General features: G+C 38.0%; 1 protein-coding gene across 1 annotated transcript in view; it reads left to right on the forward strand.

Moving 5' to 3' along the window:
* INPP4B (inositol polyphosphate-4-phosphatase type II B) overlaps nt 1–21,249 on the forward strand; it is a 252,322-nt gene that overhangs the window by 186,633 nt on the left and 44,440 nt on the right. The window contains 2 exon segments of the mRNA XM_062493100.1: nt 5,250–5,462; nt 11,243–11,387. Of these exon segments, the coding sequence (XP_062349084.1) occupies nt 5,250–5,462; nt 11,243–11,387 (358 nt within the window).

Consider the following 21,249-nt stretch of genomic DNA (forward strand, 5'->3'; position numbering starts at 1 on the left):
AGGAAATGTTCAATAAGCTCAGCTTAAAAAAAGCATCAAAAATGGTGTTATTAGAAAAAATAATGTTATTTAGTATTTCTGTAGGCTTTCCATATAGAAAACTAATTAAATCTATTAATATTGCTTTTATTTAATAGTGTAATTAACTTAATTTCATGTATCTTCTTTATCCTGTAGTGGCTATATACTGGAGTTTATAAAAATATCAAAATTTGTAAATAATTTTGTGGTATGAGAAATCATTATTTTTATTCTCTTTCTGTTATATTTCAAGCTGTTGCTTATGGGAGGTAGTTTAAGCCAGGTTTGTGTATAAGGCTTAGAATGATCAGAATGGTCATTATTAGCATGATCAGAAATGGTGATGCAGCCCGGAAGGAGAAGCTGGGACTTTGGCTCCAGGAGATCTTGGATTTTAATTCTCTTTCTCCTATTGTATCCATCTGTAGCTGTAGGCTCTTCCTCATCTTGGTTCCTTTAGGTCTAAATTAAGGAAGATAATATTTGCTGCCTGTCTCACAGACTGATAATGGAGATTAGCTGCAGCCTGTAGTACTTCCCAGCATATGTTACCCTATAAAAATATGAAACACTTAAGCTATGAGCTGAGAAGTTGTGAAGTTTCCCATTGCTCCATGTGGCAACCCCTTCAGTGACATGACCCCAGTATGGCTTAATAACACAATCAATAACCATTTCAATATATTTTCAGCTGTTGGGAAGTGACATTCCTTGTGGTGTGTTGAGCACCATTATCCCAGCAGTTCCTTATTCAATGGGAGAGTCTCAAATCTGAATATTGAGCTCAGCCACTTGCTGTGAAGGCATTGCAGAGGAGCCATGGGGGAGAGAAACCTTGCCCTCAGTTGCAGATGTGTAAATCCACAGTAGCTCAGAGGACACTGGAGTCACTGTCAATGTCAGAGATAATGGAAGAAAGCAGAATTCAGCCTGGAAATGAAACAGAGGAATTTAGGGAGGGGGGTTGTAACAATTACAATGTACCTGTGCATGCAGGAGGGCACTTTTAGCTGTGCATAGAACGAGTGGAACTGCCCTGTTAGTGGTTAGTTCAAAGAATTCTGTACGCACAGGTAAAGCAAATCAAAGAAGTGTTTGTTCTGAAGATCCAAAGACTGGTTGCTAAGGAATGTGTGTGTTTGCTCTGGACATTTGCCTCTGGGCAGGAGGAGGGGATGATTTCAGAGGGACTGCAGGGAGCCGTGGTACTGAAACACTGCTTGAACTATGGCCCGCTAGAGACTCTGGCTATAGAAAAGGACCAAAAAAAAAGATTATTCGTTCAGTTTGAAAAAAGTCATAGATATTTTACATTTATAGCTGGTGACTTAGTTGTGCATGTTCATTTCAACTTTTCAGGGCCAGGATTAAATTGCTGTTAGTACATGAGCTCAGGTTGCCAGGAGTCTCACCCAATGTACTCCATGGATGTCTGTCTAGCCTGCACGTTTGCTTGGAAGAGATTAATCCAGTTGTCTGAACAAGTGCACCAGGAGTGGTTCAATACCTGCTTCCCTGTCTATTACCAAATTTACCCTTAGGAAAAGATAGATAATGGAGAAATTGGGTGGATTGTTGAGGAGGCAAGTGTGGTGGGACAGCTGCATATAAAGAGAAGAGAGATGGGGAGGAAAGACCAAGAGACAACTTCAGGGAAGAGAAATACCATTTCAAAGCCCTAAACTCAGTGACCCCACACATTACTGAAATTTGGTCCCTCATAGTTAATTCAAAAGACTTATACTGATGTTCTTAAAATAATCTGTCTGTATAATCTGGTACAGTACTGAAAAACCAAGACTATTAGAGTGTTCCTGCTTATATTTAGGATGGAGTAACACATGCTCTGCAGAACATAATTACATGATGCCTACTTGTATTCCTGAGGCATATGTAGTGCTTCTGCTACTCCATGTTTCCTATACTTTTAATACGTAAAAAATAAATGCTCTTATGTTTTTAACTTGATAGAAATTTAGAAATTAAACAGTTGTTTGAAGAAGTCATAAAAATGATTTGCCTGGTGATTAAATTCTGCAAGTTTATTAAAAAGCATATCTCTTGATATATATATATATATATATATATATATATATATATATATATATATATATATATATATATATATATAATAATTCTTCCTATAATTATTAGGTAGCAGTGAGTAAATCTGAGCTATCAACAATGTGAATTACATTTAAGTGTTCATGTTGGAAATGGAAGGACTGGCTGCATGGATTGAAAGTATAAAATTAAATTAAATAATTCCATTGCAGCTTCTTAAATGGAACTTATTTTCTCATATTAAGCATGGTTTTACTTTTCCATATATAATTTGCAATTTACTCTAGTGTTTTCCTGTGACTAACCTTTTATCATCACTTTTTGTTAATTGATTAAGGAGGCCTTTAGCTGTCAACAAGTGTATCAGCATTTGCAGCTTGCAGAAGGCTTGATAAATTCATTTTCCAGCTCTGCCTATCTTTGTTTGCAGAAATATTCTTTAGTAGAGTATCTAAAAAATTTGCAAAGTTTTCATTTCTTTGTATAGACTAGTTTTGTGATTTCAATGCAATTTCATAAATAGTGACGTTCTGCAAATTTAGCTGTACTGAGCTGTTAGAAAATGAGGTTAAAATATAGACTGTTGTTAAACCAATGGGATCCCTGAATGGAATTTAATTACAGAATCATTTTAGTTTCTGCATGAAAAAATGGAGTCTCAATTCTGTACTGATTTTCTTTTAAAAATTAATTTTCCCTATAAAATATTTCTATTCCATTATATTACTGAAACTTTTTGGATCATTACCTAATATACATTGCAGTCACAGTGGATATTCTTTACATTGAGTTATCCAAGACTCACAATTTTCTGAAATTTGAAGCTTTTTTTGAGTCTGCCATGCCTGATCTGGAGACCTGAAAAGATATCAAACAGATATTGTGGGGAAAATAGGTATGAAACCTCAGCAAAACCATGATATTGCTGTTTTTAAGGACAGGTAAGTAATGGAGTTTCAAGTCTCTTGATATGGAACTGTAGAAGAGTCTTGAAGAGGAGCTTTGCTGTTACCACACAACCCCTCAAATCTTAATTTGCCATGGTAAGGCAAAGAATGGTAGGGTTTGATAGCACTATTCCCCAAAGACTAATTAATTCTCCAAGCATGCACCATCTGGAGTTTGGAAATGTAGAAAACCGAAATTCTCCTGCAGAGCAATGCAGGACTGTGAGGAGACAGTCCTGAGGGGCTGCAGATAAGAAAACTGTTAATAAACACCCTTTCCCTCAGGCATCAAGGGTGGTGAGGAGGAGAAGGAATGGATCTGGTAAAATTGCCAGGGAGATGAGTAGTGTTGCCAAGTCTAAAGAATCCCAAGTCAGGTTTAAAAAAATTAATAATTTATCTTAGATATGTCTGAGGTTCTTCTTTTTAAAACTGTAGACATTTATTTGCAGTAAAAGTTTTCAACCTTTCCACATGCAACCATTCAGAAAATATTTTTTCCTAAACATAATGAAAATGGGAAAAAGCAGAAACTTGTCATTCAAGTACCTAATCCACCAGCTGGGGCCTTAAGAAAACCATCAATTTTTAAAAGCTTTTTTGTCTTAAATATCTGTAGACTTTTGAGAGGGTACTGAGACAGGAAGGCAAGAAAAAGAAGTTGAGTAGGAGTGGATGTATATGAAAGAGGAACAGGTAGTATGAAAAAGGGATAGGATAAGAATAGAAGTGCAGAAACTGGGAGAAAGGCTTCCAGGAGCCTTCTCAGGAGTTCCAAGGAGATGCTGACACTTGAAACTTGCTTGGTTTGGGCTTTTATGCTACTTTTTCTCTAGCTTTTGCATAAGCTGCACATAAGGGCTGAATGAATCTTGGCTAGGCAACCTTTATTTCTAGCATTTCCTGCTTGTTTAGGCTGGATCCTCTGACTCTTATCTACATACCTTCCCACATCCCTGTTTAATTAAGATTGTGTGCACAAAGGCACTTCAGCACCTGGATCTGCCTGCACATGGCAATCCACTATGTTCTGGGAAAATAGGAAGGGAACTAAATCCCACTGAGCTGGGATAAATAAATTCAAATAATTGTGCTGTGACAGAAATTTTCGGCATTCCCTGCAGATCAGGACTTCTGTCTGGGGAGGGAGCTCTGGGTGGGATGTGTGGGATATGCTGTGGCAGCAGGGTGTGTCCTCTCTCCCTGCTCTGATAGATGAGCTCTGTTCAATATTGTTGAAGTAACCGAACTTGGGAACTCTCCCAAGCTGTCAGCGTGGCTTTGTTAGTCGTTACTCCCTGTAGTGAAAGGAAACATCCTTGCACCTCATCTGCTCCTGTTCCATGGGTACTGCCTGCTGATGGATTGAATAAGCCAAGTCTCCCAGGGGAGATGGGGCCCCACGTTTGAGACACAGGAGATGGGCACGTGTGGCACACTGGTGGCAACAGCAAGTGCTGTTGCTTGGTCACAATCTGGACATGGTGAAGCCCATATGCAAGAAGCATTTTACTTTCCTTGTTGAGGTGGAAGGGAGATGAATAATGCAGGGAGATTGAAGGATTTTAAAAATTTGGTAGAATTCCAGTTGTAACAGCCAACACAGGAAAATTATACAGAGATTGACTAGCATCTTAAGAAGACCTGAGGAAACTACTTCAGAGTTTCCTTTCATTAAAAAATGTATATAAAGTCAAGCTTGAAATGAGGAGTCACCTACCCTGGTATCTGGGTTGATACCTACAGGTAATGAAATTTATCTCTGGAAACACTGCTTTTGCAGATACTGCTGTTACAACAGTGTAGAGTGGTGGGTTTTATTTAGGGAGATGATTAAACTGGTTAATTCTGTTTTATCCAACACTTATTCAGAAATTACTACACTATGGTTGGTTAATCTTGGAAGTGGTTCTTGTTGAGGCTTGCCTCTGAAGCGAAATTTGGAATTTGAGTAAAACGTGAAAAGATACGATGGTTTCTGTGATAGATAATGTACTCTTATGTTAATCCTTAGAGCACTGGGATTGTAAAATGTGATGCTATCTCTAAAACCCTTGAAATGTTCCTCATTATTTGTTGGCCTACTTTGTTTTCTGCCTCCCAGGCAGGCCTGAAACAAATACCCACTCTGCCTAAGGGTAATTCAGCGTTATACACCTTTGCTGCAGTACTGCATTCTCTGGTCTAACCTCTTCATTTGTTTGGGTTTTTTCCTAGACGGAGTTATTTGTGCACGCATTCAAGGACCAGCTGGTCAGAAGTGCCCTTTTAGCACTGTACACAGCCCGGCCTGGCTGTGTCCTCAAGAAACCAGCTGTGCCTAGAAACAGTGAGGAAGAAGGGGCTGATGCACAGCACCAGGAGCATCCTTCTCAGATTAAGAGGCAGGACTCTATACCTCATCATTCTGAGTATGATGAGGAAGAGTGGGTAAGTAGCCAGAAAACTTTGGTCGGTGTTCAATGCGAAACCCTACAAATCAGCAGAAACAAGCTCAAGCCCTAAGTGTCCTTGTCTCGTGTCATTGCAAAGGAGGAAAGGGGTGCAGAACAGTGAAATTGTGCTTTTCAGATGCATTGCAGATTTTGAAGCTAAATTCAAAACATTTTCCTAAGTACAGTGTACTGCTCTGAAACTGCCTGGTTGTGCATATAACAATGCAGATGATGAGTGTCTTCTTGCCCAGACAGAAAAATAGTCTGTCTTTGTTCTTACTTGGGTTGGTTTTGCTAGTTGGACAGATTTAAGGATATGCTGCTCAGAGGGAAGTGTTCTTTTCTTCTCCACCCCTCTCCAGCCCCCAGGCTGTAACCATTTCAAATAGACATGAATTAACTGTCAGCAGAACAGAGCCCTTTGCCCTTACACTCTGTTCTTACGGGGTGTCTGAGGCTGCGTAAAAGAATTAAATACAACTTGTAGATTTTAACATTCTTAGCATATTTTTCGAAGGTATGTATTATTTATATGACTGAGATTTTATAAATCAATTATTTTGGTAGATGTCTTCATAATAGATCTGTTACTTTGTTACATACATACTTAAGCCATTTTTGTTCGGTCCAGGCTCATACTTGGAGTTCATCACTGTATTCTCATAAGCATAAAGGATGCCAGCATATTAATCTCTATTGTAAATAATTAATAGCTTGTGTGAGCTATGGTATTGCACCTGAACTGTAATTTTTATCCACACGAAAAATAAAGGAAGAACAACATATTTCTCCTAGAAGAAAGGCAATTATTTCCAGCCCCATGCATTAAGCAGTAATGAGATTTAAACAATAAATAACTTACTCATTTGTCCTCCAGTTTTAGAGCCTTTAATTCACTTTTTCTTGCTTTCTCAACAACCTGAGGGGCTGCAATGGTGGCTCTCTTCTTGAACTAAAGCCAAACTGTTTGTTTTTTGGCTGTTGCAACATTCAGAAATGAAATAACAATAGTTTTCATAAAAGAGAGAAATTTTGCACTGGCACTTCATGGAAGCTGTATTTTAATTTAGTACTGCAATTCAGCATCTCTGAAGAGAAGATAGCTTTGCTGTATTTCATTACTGATGAAAAAATTCTACCAGGTGCTTGATCCTCACCTATTAAATTGCATAAGTGGGTCGTTTTAAACAGTATTTATTTTTTTTTTCTGCTGAATTAGTAAGATTATCTTGTTTCAAAATTAGGTGTATCTTTTACTGTTTTCTGTCTTAAACTCAGTCAGAGTCACTGTCAAACTTGAGACAGTATAAATCCTGGAGAAATTTTGTGGGGGTTTTTTTCTGAATTTGAATGATTAGACTTTGGATAGATTTCAGTTCTTTCTGTCAGCAAAGGTGATAAATAATATGAGTTTTAATAATCAAATTGTCATTAGCATGATGGAAAGAGAAAGAACAAATGCATATTTTGAAAAAAAAAATACTTAATCTACTGTGAAACTCTACTATAAGTGAAAAAAAATTGAGATATGTTGCTTTGTATGCACAATGCTCTATCCTCCTTTGCTGCTGTGGGGTTTTTTTCTCGCTATTATCAAGCACTAGTGTTACATTTTGCAATTGGAATTTTGGTTTGCCAAAAATCTAAATCCTTAAACAACTCTTTAAGCTGACCCTGTTCCATCCACTTCGTATGACTCTGTTGCCTTATGACCATCACAGAAGTATGAAGACTCATCCCAGAGTCACTGGCAACATTATGGGCTAAGCTGTTTATATTGCTGCACTATACACAGGTAGCAAGAAAGCATCACTGCTGAAGGAAAAATATTTAACTTGAGAGTTTTACATTGCCTCTGGGTGGATATTTTCTTCTCTCACCAGCTGCTTCTGCTATCCTAGAACCTCCCTGCAGGATGGCACAAAGCAAGTTTTCATGTACAATACAAAAAAAAGGTGGGCACACTGCCACTTGGAGCTGACTCTGTTCTACACTTCTGACTGGTTTACGTGGCTGGAGCTACAACAAGGAGCAGATAAAGTGGCATTTCCAATAATCTCTGTTCAAATTCTGATGTGGTGATCAGACATAGGGATGAAAGACTGATGTGTGTGCCTCAGCACAAGGGGGTGTTAATCATGCACATTACTTCAGATATTTCCTTTACCTCTGAGCAGAGCTCAAAAGGACCTTAAGGAAATATCCGAACATCCACTCACACGAAGGAGACACAGCATCTTGAGAGTGCTGGGAAGTGCAGATGCTGTGTCATACCTGGCACAAGTAAAGCACACCACTGCAGTGGCGTGTATGGGGGGACAAGACATGACTGAGGAGCTCTATGAAGGATTTTAAAAGGCTGAGATTCCTTTAAAATCAAAGAACAGCCTCTGGGTCTCCACTGGCTGGCTGTGTTTAGAAGGAAGACATCAAATTAGGTGCAGTGACAGAGAAGAGTATCCTGCTCTCTGAAATGAGGAAGCTGTCCTACTTTTTTAATGACACTTTCAGATCAGATGGAAATTATTTTTTTTTTTTTTTTTTTAGTTTTGTGAATGAAAGGGAATTATTTTGCAGGTTCATTTTTAATTTTCCTAGGAGAAGTGCCCAGCTTTCACTGATGCCAAGGCCTAGCTTTACATCCTTCAGCGTGCTTGTCTGCTTCCAGTGTCACAGCAGAGGTGACAGTAGAAGTGTGACTACGGTCATTTCTAACTAATAGCACCTAGCTGCATGAGCCAGGACTCTCTAACATTCCAGATGGCTTTGGAAGTTTGGAAGAAGTGGAAGATGTAAATGTGGCGGTGCCTTGTCTCAATGGGATCAAGCCCTATTACAGGTTTCCACCTTCTCTGTCATTGCCTTGATTTTTGTACTTAAAGAAGCAGCAATGAGAGAGAGACAGGCCTTCTGTCTCTCATTCATTCTTACCACAAACTTACCACCCACATTGCTCCAGCAACTAGTGGGAAACCTGTGATCAGGGGAAGAGTATCCTGCTTGGGAAACTAGGGTTTTAGTATTTCAGTGTATCAAAAAATATTTCTCCTGATCCTTCACTTGACACAGAGGGCTTATAAGAATGCTTGCTTAAGAGGCTGCATGGACTATATTTTTTCCTTTAACCTGGCACATGCTGGAAAGTGATGACTTGTGAGATTGTTCTTGGGCAAATTGAAAATAGACTGCTTAAGGAGATGGAAGGTCAGTGGAAAGTGTGCTAGGCTACAGAAAAATATTCTGGAATAGTAAAGGATGACAATATGAAATGGATTAATTTCTTCTCATGGAGAATCATAGAAAGCCACTTGATTTTCACTGACTGAAAACTGCATTTTTACTTGAAAATTGTTCTGCCAAACTTTCAGAATTTCAGCAGCCTTCTTCGAAAAATGTGACTGCCTTTGGTACAGACAGAATAGCATCTCAGTGAATGATAGGTACCTCTACATTTTCTATCTGCCCACAATCCCAGGAAACTCTTATGTGGAAAGAGCTGTGGCACAGGCCCTTGCTCCCTCTCACTTGTATGCTAAAAAGCATTAAAGTATGATAATAAGAGTGAGCTTTCTGTCTAGAGATGTTTAGGAATTTTGCTTCTAAACCCTCAGGGAATGTTTGTGTGAATATTGGATAGACATCATCCCAATGCTGGGTTAATAGTTGGTTTGAAAAGAGAAAAGTGCTCTTTCCAAAGTGAAACAAGGGCTCATATTTGTGTTGCTTGTGCAATAACTCCAGATGCTCATTAAGAGCTTAATGCTTTTTGTGTGGGGATTAAATTCTGCCAGCAGAGAGAGGAAAGGGAAATTACACTGCTGCAGCCTCCCTGAGCAACTTGAGTTGCATATTCCAGCAACTTCCAGTGACTGGAAGGTCTGAAGCTCCCTGATACTCTCTGGTAAAACTTGCTGGTACTTGGGGCCAGAATTCTTAATATTTTCATTATTTCACTGCTCTTCATAGAACCCTTCTCCCCAAAATTATACTTGTGGGTAGTAAAAATCAGTAGTTTCACACATATTCTAAATGTTTTCCAGGATTGCTTGAGGTGCATACAGGAGGAAACTTTTGAAGCAATCTATACCTGCCCTCTGTCTTTTGACTTTTAATTGTATCTAAGCAGGTAGATATCAAATACTCATGTGTCTAATGGTTTGTTTCTTGTACAGGTGCAGATATTTCCACATGTTGCACCGTGCATGCAGCACTTAAAATAGGTGTGGAATAAATGCAGTTCTGCTTGGATGTGACCAACTTCTTTTCTCTTTTAAATCAACAGTATCTTTTTCATAGTATGGTTAAAGCATGGGTTTATCTAGGGAAAAAATGAAACCATTGTTTCCATGTTCACCTATAAACTGGATGCTTTAAGGCAGCCCACAAGAATGCTCCAGCAATCAGGTCTGGGGAGCTGAAGGAGAGGAACTCTGTTGTACAGGTTGGGCAAGTCCATGCTTCTGTCTGCTGGCCCACTTGATGTGTCTTAGGTCAGGATGCCACTTGTCACAGGCCGTGTCCTCAGAAAGAGGGAGCAGGGAAAGATCAGATCTCTCTAGTCAGGCTTAAGTGTGGCATATAGTTCAAACATTGGATTTAAATGTTTGCCTTAGTAGTAGTTCTAGATTTGCCTTCACTCAAAATCCAGGTGTTGCCATTTATATGAAGCTATGGTATTTCTCTAGGTTTTCAGTTTTCTTTAACCTTCTCTCATTTTCGCAACTTCATTTTTGTGCCTGAAGACTTGGCACATACATAATGCTTCTGGCACTGTAAAGTACAAAACATAGTAGTGATACTGCCTTCCCATTTTTAACCCTCAAGCAAACTCTGGTTGCTCTGCATTATTTTCAGAATGACTCAGGATTGAAACATGTACATGGAGGGGAGAGGTTTCTGTGAGTTTGTTGTGGTTTGGTTTTAGTCTGATTGCATGTCTTGTGTGCAGCATCATTTCTTGTATGGCTTTTTTTCCTACTTATTTAGTGCTGCAAAAGTAGGTGCAAGAGCTTTGATTTCTGTAGCATCAAGCACCTTAAGGACCCTCCCTACATCTCTGTTCCATAGCAGATCTTTTCTATGCTCCACATTATTTCTTTTGTTCTCTGCTCATACAGAATTTCTTCTACCACTCTATTTCTTCTATAGTTCTCTTATTTATTATCAAGTCAGTTAAGTGTCATGGCTGCAGTTAATGTGAGAGGTGAAGAATGAAACTGAAATTGTGTTATGTAGTAAGCATGCCATGACAGCAAGTTTCTCATTCTAATTCTTGAATTTAACATTTGCTTCAGCAGAGTAACTGATGTGATAAAATAAAGGCTATGTTAAATTATCAAAAAAGAGGTTATTAAGTACTATGGCAAAACTGGCAGTCCCACACAAGGTTTGATTTGGCAAGGCTTTGAGTATGTCTGCACTCTTAAGGTATCATTTAAATAGACAAACTCCTCAGTTCCTTGCTCTTAGAAGTGAAACTTGGTCTGCATTTTCATGTCAAGTTTGAAGCATGTGTTCTCCAGTGTCTAAAACCACAAGAGTTTGGGTTCATTTACACTGCAAGAAAAATCTCCGTTAAAAAAGGCTTAGGTTGGTAATAGGCAGAAGGGTGAGAAAAAGTCATGCAGACATCTAATGTTTCTAGTAATTTGGACATGTCTGTCTCAACTATAAGAGGTTAATAAATTACTATTGTCTTTTTTTTTTTTTTTTTTTGCTTTGGTTTGTTTTTTTTCCTTCTTCAGTAACATGCAGTGATAATTCTGCTCTTTTCAGGACAGGGTGTGGGCCAATGTGGCAAAGAGTTTGAACTGCCTTATTGCCATGGTGGACAGACTGCTTGAAAAAGATAACATCAGCAACATTCAAGAGGGTGAAAATGAGCCTTCAGCAGCAGATTGCAAGGTGTTGCATACAGGTGGTAAGCAACCCCCCTTATTTTGTTTTGAATCATTGACAAGAGTTAATAAAAAATTAAATAACTACAGAAAAGTCATCTAGAGAAGACTCCATAGTATCTTTGAGAGTGCTAATAGCAAGGTTTTGCACATTTGTAGGGAGGTTATTTGTCAAAGTACAGCTTTATTGTGTGCTCAGACTGCTTGCCATGCTCAATTGTTTGTGCTGGAGTGTAAACTTTTGAAGCCACAATGTTTTGTTTTTGAAGGCTGATGTAATTTAATTTACTTTAGATTTTACTTGCATGTAGTATTTTGAGGGAAAAAATTTGGACTGTGTCTTACCTCATGGAAAACTTGTAAGGTAAGGTGAGCAATCTGTATCAGCATCATTCTCCTGCAAACCCTTCCACTTTTCTGAAGTGGTATACTGATTTTTGTTTTCTGATTTGATAAAATTCATGTCTACCTGGATATACCTGTCAGCTTGTGTCAAAAGGCCAAGTGGAATAATTCCCTGGGATGATGTAAAAAAAATTTTATCCACAGTGGGTCTTTGTCACCAGATCTTCTGATCTTCTCCTATGGCTTATTCTTGTTTGCATTCTTGATGCATAGATTAGATCTGTTTAATAAGTCTGATGAGACTTTCTATTCTGAAAGTGTGTGGCAACAAATGGAACAGATCCTTAGTGATAGTGGTGGTAGTACGAAGGCAAGGAAACCAGTGCCACTCTTTGTGCCACTCTTCAGCTAAATAAAACAACTCCCCATACAAAACAACAAACCAACAGAACTACTTTATTTTATGGAGCTTTGTATAGTTTGGACGGGTTTTATTTTCCACTGTGCATTTTATCCTGTATCTTTCCTTACATGTTCTCCACAGAATTTAATGACATCATTTTGTATCAAAAGTTTTAAAATTATCAGTACTCGCTTGTAATGTCTTTCTTCCATAGCAAGAATTAAAATTATGTTTTTTAGCTGTATGTTGTTTGTCTAGTACTGATATGTTCTGTGAGATTCTGGTTGTAGAATTGATTTTTAATGCAGCTGTAACATCTGCATTTTTACCAGTATGAGAACTTTGTGCTGGAGTCCTGGAATCCTTGTTTTCAGTGCCAGGGGTGTAGGACTTGGTTTTGTATGAATATTCCAGAGAGCATCTGTTTGGTTCTCTAAGTTTCCATCTACCAGGCATGTAATGTTAGAGAGGTAGATGTTATCATCTCTGTTCTCTAGTGAAGGTTTGCAGGTTAAAAATATCAACACAGCTTTCTACACCTTCCTCAGAGAAGGTACTAATATTTAACAGGCAGGTAGGTGTAGTTTTGAAATTAGAAGAATCCTTATATGGTGAACCCAAGCATAATCATTGTGATTAAAAGAGAAAAATTGAATATTATTCTTGTTCCTAACTCCCTTCTCTTCCCTGTGCTGCTAACAAGCTTTCCTGCTACTGTTAGAAGTCCAGAATGTCTTGTAGAAATGTTCTGCAGGTAAAGTGGTAGTAGTATACTTTCAGCCAGACTTTGCCCCAAGTGACTGCAGTGCATTTGTGTGTGTATGCATAGAAATGCACGTTGTAGGTTTTGTCTGTATTTCATAGTTATGGAACAAAAAGTTCAGCTTTCCAGACCTCCTTCCTCTATCTAAAAGAAAAGGTATGATTTAGGACAATTATTTTTGAATGTTTTCTGACATGCCTAGTTCATGCCAGCATGAACTTTTACATAATTTCCTTCATTCTCTTCAACCCCCTAATCATGTCCTCTGCTATATGCCATGCTATGGATTTAACCAGTCCATTTGAGTCTTCAGTGTGTTCATAGCTTTAATTCAGACTCACACCCTACAGAGGCAAATGGAATATTGGTTAGAGCTTTTAGGTCACAAGCCAAAAAAATAAAAGGAAAGTTACATCATTTTAAGTACTATAATAGGTAGCCATCAAGTAGAATCAAAGGTAGCTCTTGCTAAGCTGTAATTGTTAGAAAATTATAGATGAGTTTCACCCAGATGAGAAGTTGTCTTCTGGAGGTGGTGGGCAAAGGACACAAAAAGTATTCAACTGCTATGGTGCTGGAATAAATTCTTCATTTTTCCTGTGTTCCAGAGCCATCCCTGTTCCTCTTTAATCAGTACAGGTGTCCTTCAGTGAGAGTAGTCAGTGCTTTTGTTGAGCTGCCCTGAAAGTTCTGTAACACTCCCTCACATAGAACTGCAGAGATTTGTGGGGCAGGCTGCTATTTTTTGTGTTCTTTTTGAGTAAGACATCACTTTTGGAATGTCTTGGACAGTTTATAGGACTTTCAAGGTCAGATGGAAATGGAGACATTTTAAAATTGCTTTCTTTTATAGAACTAACTTTAAAGATGGAGCTTTCTGAAGAGCTATCCAGGTGTGTGCCAAAGCTGGTTCCCTAATGATTTTCAGAACTTTGGGATCAGAATTTTTAATGCTTGAATTCTCTGAGAATATGGGTTTAGATGGTTGTTTTTCTCTGCATCTCCCTCTCTGAAATTTAACATGAAACCCTGAGGATGCACTGTGGAGCACCTACACAGAGGTTGAGATTCCAAGTTTACAGTTATAAATTTGGCCTTAATTCTGCTTCATTTTACACTTGAAGCCTGCTTGTGAGTTCACAGCATTTTCCTAGATGCAAAATCATGCTGTCTGTACACCCATAGATCCATTTCTAAAATTACAGACTTTTGTGCTACTTACAATTCACAGTCATGACATAAATGAAAACCTTGCCACATCTTGCTATTATATATTATACATAATTTGAGCATATTTGAGCAAAATGTATTTCATTAACGCTGCAAATGTATGGGCACAAATTGATCTTTGAGTCTGAAACTGCTTTAGTGCTGCAGTTAATCCTCAGAGAAATTGAGCTGCTTTTGTAAGAAAGAATGCAGTTTTGAACAAAATATTGACAAATACGCCTTATATGGGATGAAAATATGGGGTAAAATTTTTGTTTATTTAGTGAACCTGACTGGTTTGTTTTTTTGTAGCATACAGCAGTGAAAGACCTTTCAAAGAATACACAAATATTCATTTTAGATGACAGAAAATGTTATGACAATAATTTGATGCAATAACATCTTCATATAAATACAGATGTTGTTGTAACATGCATTCAGAGTTTCCCAAAATAGATTTATATTTGCAGTCTCACTGGTGACGTTGTGTGATCTTGTTCTTTTTTTTTTTTTCCTGAACATGTTTGTATTTATTGTTTGGAATCTTTGTAATTGGAAATATTGGAGCACTTTTTTCTCCTGTACTCTGCCTTTCAATGTGAATTATACCTTCCTTAGCCTTAACTTTTCATGCAGTCTGACCTTTGAGTGTATTCTAAAGACTGAATTTGAGTTACAGTTACCAAGGTAACATGCTATGGTTTCATCAGTTGCAGGATTATGAATCCTCTGCAGGATAAATCAGGAGGAGTAGAAGGATTTTTAAGGAAAGGGTTTGCTTTTTGTTGTTGTTCTTTTAACTCGTTTGGTTTGCCTTGGAGAAATATGTGACAGCATTAAATTCTTTTTATTTTTGCCTTTTCATTTTCCATGAGAGTCAGAATGTGAAAGTCTGTCCTGGAGCTTTAGAGGTGCCAGTGAAACACAGCAGTTTGCTCTGGTGCTTACACAGCCCCTGACAGATCTCAGTGTTGGGCTGCTGAAAGCGGCTCTGTTTCCATCTGCTCCTTGTATTATCCTATCAAAGCTCCCACCCAGCTCTTCCTCTGCTGGCCCTGGGTGAGAACTCCCTCATTTGATACATCCAGGATCCACCACATCTCAAACAATTTGAGTTGCCAGTGTGATTGCACCTGGATTTTGCCTTTAAGTGAATTATAGAATGGCAAGCTCTGTGGATTGGCCACTGATAACCTTCAGCACAGGTGGCAAAGAGCACCTGGAGAATGTGTCCCCATTTCCTAGCTGGAATTAGAGGAAACCTCTGTTCATACCCACATGGTTACAGAAGTATTTGGGTTAATTTTTCTTGTATGATCTGATACCTGTTGGGGACTGCATAAGTCTAGATTCAAAATTTCTGATTTTCAGTGCCCTGGGGGTCGGCACTGATCCCCACTGATGCCTTTCAGTGCATCCCTTCCAATGCAATGCTGGTAGAAGTGGGAAATAAAATAATGTGCTGGTTTTATTTGCATCTTCAGAAAAGGTTTTATTATAAAATATTGTTTAGTCAGGAAGATGAAAAAATTTCCTGTGGTAGGAAACTCCTTGAGTAGGAGACAGTTTATTTGGAGTAATCACATGTGAAAAGCTTTCTCTTCCCTTCTTTTTCCTCACATTTTTCTTTCCTTTTCCCTTAAGCTTGTCTTTGCATCAATTTTACTTATGCCCCTTTTCCCCCCCTTTTCTCTCTCACTTCTGTGTCATCCTTTTCTTTTTGATGGCATCCTTACCTGGGCTGAATGTAGCCCAGCAATACATGACAACCCCTTCAGCCGTACTTTTTCTAAGTACTTTGGTTATAGACAGAAGCAGAAAAATGTGTAAGGGAAAGACAGACTGTGTAACTGAATCAACAAACTAAAACAAGGTGTCAAAATATTTAGTTGCACAGCATTCACAGGGCAAGATTTATCCATTACTCCTATTTTAAAGTGTATTTGATTTCCTTGGCTTTGTCTTTTATTACCTTTGTCTTCTCTTTCTGTTTTCACTGTGACTAAACATGCTGAGATACTCGTGTATGTATGGTTAGATGGTTTTGGGTTTAACTATTAATCCATGTGACAGTGTAGAAGATCTTAGATAATTGCAATGGAATAATAAATCCCAAGTATTAAAAATCACTTTTCTGGACACCCAAACTGTGCAAAGTAAACTGCTACTTTAAAGTGCAGGAATACCAGGAAAAAGTATTCAGGTTTTTGTTGTTCCTGTGAGAACTTGCTGCAGCATTATGAGTACAAAGCCTCCTCCTTTCTCAAAGAGCTTAGCCCTCAGCTGGAGATAAACTGAGCTCCAAGAGCTGAGTGGCAAAATAAAGAAATAAGGCACTGACCTCTTTATGGTACAAAGTTAAAAATGTGAAATCATCTCAGTCTTTTTAAACATCCCTCCAAAAAATTATAAATTAAAAGACTGTTCCTGTCCTAGGTGAGTAAAATATAAATCTGGGTTAATTATTTCATGGTGTTTTCAGGGATTTACTGCTGCTCTGTGTTGGTTGGTTGATTTGATTTCCCTTTTACCTTAAAACAGAGTTTGTCTAATATCCAGTTTGTGATATCAAGACAGCCCATTTATGTTGTTTTGCCTTTATCATTTCAATTCTGTCATGGAATATTTTTATTCAGATATTGATTAACTCAAGTGAAAGGTTACCTTGTGGGTATCTGCTATTCCATCTATATTTGTGTATGTTACATGTATATTTATATGTCTGTAGTGTCTTCCTTTGCTTTAAGAGTGCAACATTGTGTTCTTCTGCTTTTTTATATAAGGTTTAGTTTTTAACTTCACACCATTTAGGTTTTGAAGTGACTTAAAGCCATTAGTGGATTTTAGGTGGCACAAACAGCAGTGACAAAATTGGCTTTTTGTCTGTTGTTGGGACGAAAGGATATAGGAGTGCTATTCTGAAGCATCAGTACTTTTCCTTTTTGGATTACTGACATATTTTAATAAGCATTTCAGTGGGCCTGGCTTTGAAAAGAGCAGGAGCTTGCTTTTCTGCCAAACTTTATCAAATTTAATGTGTGGTTTGACATACTGCAACTTGGATACGAGCATGCAGAACTGACTAACTGGGTGCTAAGGAGGTCATTTGCCTGTGTAGGCCTTTTGATTATAGAAAAGTGGAACCGAAGGGCATTTTCCAGTAACCAAAGGGCAAATCATGTCACAGACTGAACTGCCACCACTCTCTTGGCAATGGACATGGAATATTTACTCAGTGCTTTGCCAAACATACACTTTTGATTTAATCTCATTCTAACTGCATAGCAGTGGTACTATCTTGTTAATTTCATCCTTCCATTCTTTATTTTAATATGTTTAGTTTTTATGCCTTGTTTCAGTTTCCAGTGGCTGACTAGCACAATTTTTGTACTGAGTTTCTTTGCTTCATCAGGAAGCTCTGACAGTCGTTCTGGGTGCTGAGTGTTCCAAACTGACAGGCTGCCCATGTCATTTTAGCAACCTGACAGTCATCCTGCAGTCTCCTTGTTCTTGCTCCTAATGTCTTTTTTCAGATGTTTACTCATTCAGTTAATTCTTCAGCCTTTTTTTAAAAGGATTTTCTACTGTGTTGTGGATACAAATATTGTGATTTTAATTTAAACAAAGTTGAGATCTGAAGAGTCAATGTGTGTGAGTCCTTGAACGTGTTAAAAGCAATGATCTGTATTATTCCCTTCCTGAAGTGATTCTACAAAGGTATTCTGAAAGATATTATATTTAAAATGTATAAAAAGTGATTCTACAGAGTCCCTCTAAGAGAACTCCTTTAGAGATCCCTTTGCAGTATCTGTTTATGAATTGCATCAGTATTTTATATTTGTGCCTTGCATATAAGACAATCCTGTTTTCCAAAATCTACTAATTTTACTTGTAAGCTTCAAAATACAATTTTTATTTGTTTCACAAACTTCAGTTTCACAGTGCTTCTCAGTTTCAAGGAACAACTTATAAGCTGCAGTACTTACATAAAAGTAGGTGTTACTGATGGATTTTTGGGCTTTTTTTTCATTGTTAGTGAATGATCCTCATTCATATTCCTGCTGGAGTATTTGCAGCAGGACATCCAGCATAAAAAATGACACAGTGCTGTTTTACCAGAGCAAAGATTAGGCAACTTTTTTTTTTTCTTCCAAGACTTGGCTCTTCTAAGATCTCAGTCTCTGATATGCCTCTTATTTTGATTTTAAGCAAAGCATGAGAATATACTTGTCCATTCATGAACGTTCTCTTTTTTTTGTTTGGTTTTTTTTTTTTTGTTTGTTTTTTGGGTTTTTTTTTAAGAAACAGTGCAATCCCTCTCAGATTTGCCAACTAGCTCCACCTTCTGGGGACTGGATATCCTTGTTAACTGAGATTGAGAAGTTTCAGTGTGAGCAAGGAGTAGAAGATTGTTTTGGAAAACTTAATCACAGAAAGATTGTCTTCTTTACTAGTGACCTGTGCAACTCTATGTTCTATAATTTATATTTTCTCAGTTGCTAGGATAAGGTTTTCTACAAATTTAGAATTTTTATTATTTACCAAAAACTAAATATGTATGTAAGAAAGCTTCTGTATTCTTTGGGACATTAAATACTCAGTAGGATTTATTTTTAATAAATTTAGTGTGAATGTTCTTTAATGAAAAAATGGCCTTGAGAATTCCAAATCTTTTGTTAGGGACAAAAATTACTTTTGTTGGTAGATTAATAAGTTAGTATTCCAAACATGTAGTCTCCCCTCAAAAAATGTTGTGAGAAAATAATACCACAAGGTATGTGCAAAATAATTTTGAAAATCATAACAGAAGGTGGTTATCAGTTGTTTACTGCCAGCCTGGAAGGCTGCATGGAAGAGAATCCACTTAGATTTGTTCTGGGTTCTAGTATTATTCAGTATTTTTATTACTGACTTGCCTTATGAAATATGGATGATGCTTATAAAATTTGCAGATGCTTAAAGATGGGAGAGGCTTTAAGCACTGTGGGAGCAGGATTAGAATGGACTCTGATGAAACAGAGCACTGAAATATTAGGATGCAGTTCAGCAAGGAGAAATACAAAGTTACATTCCTGAAGAAACAGAAATCCACAGTGCAGATGGTCTGGTTAAGTGGCAGCTCAGTAAAAACAGATCTAGGTATTATGTGGCATGTGGTCAGTATGTGACCCCCTATATTCATAAGTTTAAATAATGGTTTGAGTTGGAAGGGACCTTAAAGAGCATCTTATGCCAACCCACCTGCAACACTCAGGTAGGGGCACCTTCCACTAGACCAGGCTGCTCAAAGTCCCATCCTGCCTGGCCTTGAATACTTCCAGGAATGGGGCATCCACCGCTGCTCTGGGTAACCTGTGCCAGTTTCTCATCATCCTCACTGTGAAGAATTTTGTCCTAATATTTAATTTAAACCTACTCGCTTTCAGTTTGAATCCATTCCCCTTTCTCCTGTCCAGACATGCTCTTCTTTTATGAAAAAGGCTTTCAGAAATGCTCTTTAGCGCTATCCACATAACCTGAAATTGTAATAGCAAGTTCAAGAAGTATGGTTAGTTCTAGAAATTCTGCTTTTTCTGCCCTGGCTATCAGAGTATTTGCCGCATCCTTGGCTGTGTCTTTATCCAGCTCTCCTTTCCCACAGCCGAGGAACAGATGTCAGTTTGCTGTACCTTCAAGTCTACTTTAAAATGGCCAAGTATAATATTTTTCATTATTTGCTCAAGTAACAAGCAGCCAACAAACTCTGTTCTTACCACATACAACCCTGCTTATTGGTTCAGTGTGAAGTACATCTTTTGCATATTTTGCTGCTGTTGCTTTTATTGGCATATGTTTGTTGATTAAATTAATTATTGTAATTCCACTAGACAGGAGAGTTTTGATTTCTTGGTCTGTCTGCCCTGACTTCCAGTACACCACAGCTTTTTGTCTACCTTATTTCTGAACTCATCTGTTTTGCAGCAGCCTCTGTTTGTTCTTTTGCTTTATTCCCTAGAATAAACACCCCAGTTATTTCTTGTTATTTTCTCCTCATGAAGAGGGGAATTCAAGTTGATGCTCAGTGCTTTTCATCAGCTTAAGGAGATTAAACTGTAAATCCTGGTAGCTCTGCTCTGCAAGCTCTCCATTTTGCCAGGAGTCTTTAAAACCTGTTCGCCAGACCTTGGCATGCAGTGTGTCATCACTGTTAGTCAATGGCATGCATAAAATCACCTCTTGTTGCTGGAGCTTGTACCTGGGGGTGGCTTATGATCTGTTTTGTCAGGCTGACACTCACTTTGGAACTGCTGTTTTCCAGGGACCACTTCATCAGTCTGTATTACTCATGAATATATTAATGACTGTGTTAAACACATGTTGTTTGACCACAAAGACAGTAAAGGAGCTCAGGTTGTTCTCTGTGCCTACTCTGTCCTTGTTCCCCTTTCCTGCTCCTTATTTTCTGTAATTTCTCCCAGCTTTCAAAGTTCTCTCCAGTCTTCTTGGCTACAGTTTTATTAAACTTCTGTGTTTTTCTAGAGCTCAGCCAAACTGACTGGCAGCAGGCAGCTGTGTCTTCCTGCCTAAAGAACTTCCTCAGTACTAAATGAGAGTTTTCACTGGCCTGACTGAGAATGTTACCTGAAACAACATGCTGCTGTCTTGCACCTAATTACAACAGATGTTACTTACCATTGATTCTTAATTACACTACTCTACAAAAAAATATGAGCCACTTATGGGCTGTATTCAATCAGTTGCATTCTCAACTTTTATATAGATTCTTCTAGAGCGTTGATTTCTCTCATTTTAAACTGTACAATGAAACTGAGGTGTAGATTCAGAAGGACGGGGATTTATTTGTTGGGTTTTTTATTATTATTTAGTCAAGTTATAGGGTAGGCAAGGCCACATGCAATTACAATGCAGGTCTGATTTTATTTAATCCTGTAAAATTCAGGAACAGCAGGGATTATTGGGCAGGTTTGTGTAAGATGTTTTGATTTTCTCCATTCCTAGTTATCACTGTTTCATTTTTAATGTATTAAGGAACCACATTTTTCAATCATTTCACTGGTTAGGTTTTTTTTTTCCTGATATTCCTAGCATGTATTTTAACAGAGCAAAACATGTTTCAAAATAGTTCTACATGTCTCTTATAGCTAGAAATGAGTTCAGTATCTCT

Source organism: Cinclus cinclus, chromosome 5, assembly GCF_963662255.1.
Source record: "Cinclus cinclus chromosome 5, bCinCin1.1, whole genome shotgun sequence".
Classification (NCBI taxonomy): Eukaryota; Metazoa; Chordata; class Aves; order Passeriformes; family Cinclidae; genus Cinclus; species Cinclus cinclus.